Below are 2500 nucleotides of genomic sequence, written 5' to 3'. Positions count from 1 at the left end.
GTTCCAAGAGACGGCCTTGGCAAGGCCGTTCAGGATAAGGGAGCTGAAAGATTAAATTTGTTTTGTCTACGCGAATGGCTGCTCTAATTTAAACATTCATTCTATTGTCCAACTGTACAATTGTTCAATCAGAGCTGCAGCTCCTCTCCTACCTGAGCAGGTGAGTCCAACAGCTTTTCCAGGTGAGCAGGTGTTTCTATCTGAGCCTGAGCTTCTACAGTCCAGGAGAGCAGACTCATGGCCTCCACACTGGAACTCTTTGGTCCTCATTGGAGGCTCCACTTCTCCATAGAGCGCCCCCTGGAGGACTGAAGGAGCCCCACAGCCAAGCTCCCTACAGACCACCTCTGCATCCTGCTGGTTAAAGTCATCTTCACACACTGAAGACCAGCGCTGGATAGACTGGTTAGTCTTCACCTCCAGTCTGCCTGAGCATAGACTGGTCCCATTCACCAGCCTGACAGAGTCTGGAGAGATGATAGAAGATACAATAGAGAGAGAGAAAAGACACCAGACATCATTAACAACAGAACTCATCTTTATACCGTGGTCACACCACCCGGGTAAAGGGTGAATTCGGAGAAGTGACAATATACAAAGTCAATAGAAATACGGAAATAGACGCAAAATCTTTGTCATTCAACCTGGCGTCGTGTATTTGTGAGTTGAAGTATTTGAACTGGAGTAAGAAATGTGTGTGACGCTGTGTCTTGAAAGTGTTTAGATCCTCCTGATGTCCTCACGTTGTTGAAGCAGAAATGGAGGAACAGATGATTGTAGCTGTCTGTAGCTCCTCATTATTTACAGACAGCAGATGCAAAAGGAGCTTTCTTTGGGAAGAGTAAAACTACCTATTAAGTTCTGAAATAATGTGTCTGTTGTGTTGATGGAGCAGCTACAATGTTAGCATAGCTCTGATCCATCCAAACTCCATTCAGAAAACAAACATTTTAAAAGTTGTTTGCTTGTCGTCTTGCAGACAGACCTGATGAAGAATGGATTCATACTTTTTACAAATCTGCATCATTAACTTGTTATTGCGACTCACATTTTATTTGTTCATTACAATTACAAAACAGGGAAATCTGAACCTCAGGTAGTGCTGGAAGTGGCAGTCATCAACTACACCCTGGCCCCTGAAGACTGTAGTTTTTGGTCTAGATGTCCTTGTTGGTGATTTATACGGTAGAAAGTGACGCTATACTCCATTACAGTCAGTCTTCAGCTGTAATGACAGACAGGAAGCCTGAAGTGTTGACGCCTGAACAGGATGCTGTGTGTTGATGTCAACATGTGTATCAGGTGTGATCTAGCATCTACCGATGATCTGGACCACACGGGATCTTTAAAAGAATTAAAATATCAAAGACAGACAGGCAGGCAGACAGACAGACAGACAGACAGTCAGACAGACAGACAGACAGACAGGCAGGCAGGCAGACAGACAGACAGACAGGCAGAGAGACAGACATACAGACATATAATAAGTACGTAAGTAAGTAAGCTTTATTTATATAGCACCTATCGCAGACAGAGTCACAAAGTGCTTTACATGCAGCAAGTTTAACAATTTACAATCATTCAAACATAAAAACAATGATAGTTCAGTCAAGTGAAAGCTTGTCTGAATATGAGTTTCTTCAGCTGTTTTATTAAAGAAAGAATAGAATCGGCCACATGCATCGACAGGGGCAGGGCGTTACACAATTTGGGAGCAACTGCCTGAAAGGAGCGGTCTCCCCGAGTTTTAAGTCGGGTTTTTGGGACCAGTAGGGGGTCAACAAGTCAGCGATATATTTCGGCGTCTGTCCATGTAGTGCTCTAAAAGTTAAAACTAAAATGTTATAATGAATTCTGTATTTTACTGGAAGCCAGTGGAGAGTAAACTAAATCGGGGTGATGTGTGCCCTTCTGTTTGTTCCTGTTAAAAGCCTGGCTGCTGCATTTTGCACCAATTGAAGACGGCTCAGAGAAAATGTATTAAAACAAGTAAAAAGAGAAGTACAGTAACCTAACCGTGAAGAAATAAAAGCATGAATGTTTATCTCCATGGTAACTTTGGGAAGTATTGTTCTCAATTTAGAGATATTTCTAAAATGATAAACAGTTTCTGACCAACTGTCTAGAATGACCATCCAAAGACATCGATTGGTCGAACAAAACACCAAGGTCTCTTAGGCTCAGCTGGACGGAGGAGTCCAAGGAACAGAGGTGTAGTTTAATTTGGGGTAGTTTTTGTTCTGGAGCAATGATCAAAGTTTCAGTCTTTTTTGTATTCAATTGTAAATAATTGTTGTATAACCAAGTCTTGATGCATGACAGACATTCCAATAAATCAGTTAATAATAATTAATTAATTAATTAATAAATAAATAATGAATAATTAATAATGTAGGTCATTGTCAGCACACTAATGTATTATTCTTCAATTCTGTCTGCAATGTCCCCCATTGGGACAAATGTGCATCGTCAATTTGGTCCACTAAAAGTTCTGTTGTTG

At 41.2% G+C, this 2500-nt stretch overlaps 2 protein-coding genes across 8 annotated transcripts in view; one reads left to right on the top strand and one right to left on the bottom strand.

The window, feature by feature from the left end:
• Positions 1 to 545, bottom strand: part of LOC116058668 (scavenger receptor cysteine-rich type 1 protein M130-like) — a 2403-nt gene extending 1858 nt beyond the window's left edge. Inside the window, exon 1 of the mRNA XM_035999085.1 lies at positions 153 to 545. Coding sequence (XP_035854978.1) covers positions 153 to 537 — 385 coding nt within the window. The 5' untranslated portion in view covers positions 538 to 545. The remainder of the gene's footprint in view (positions 1 to 152) is intronic.
• The window catches only part of LOC116056993 (scavenger receptor cysteine-rich type 1 protein M160-like), a 1012348-nt gene that overhangs the window by 539800 nt on the left and 470048 nt on the right, over positions 1 to 2500 (top strand). The gene's annotated exons all lie outside the window — the stretch shown is intronic.

This window comes from Sander lucioperca, chromosome 2 (genome assembly GCF_008315115.2).
Source record: "Sander lucioperca isolate FBNREF2018 chromosome 2, SLUC_FBN_1.2, whole genome shotgun sequence".
Classification (NCBI taxonomy): Eukaryota; Metazoa; Chordata; class Actinopteri; order Perciformes; family Percidae; genus Sander; species Sander lucioperca.
Note: the sequence above shows the minus strand (reverse complement) of the source record. Positions and strands in the feature narration are given on the sequence as shown.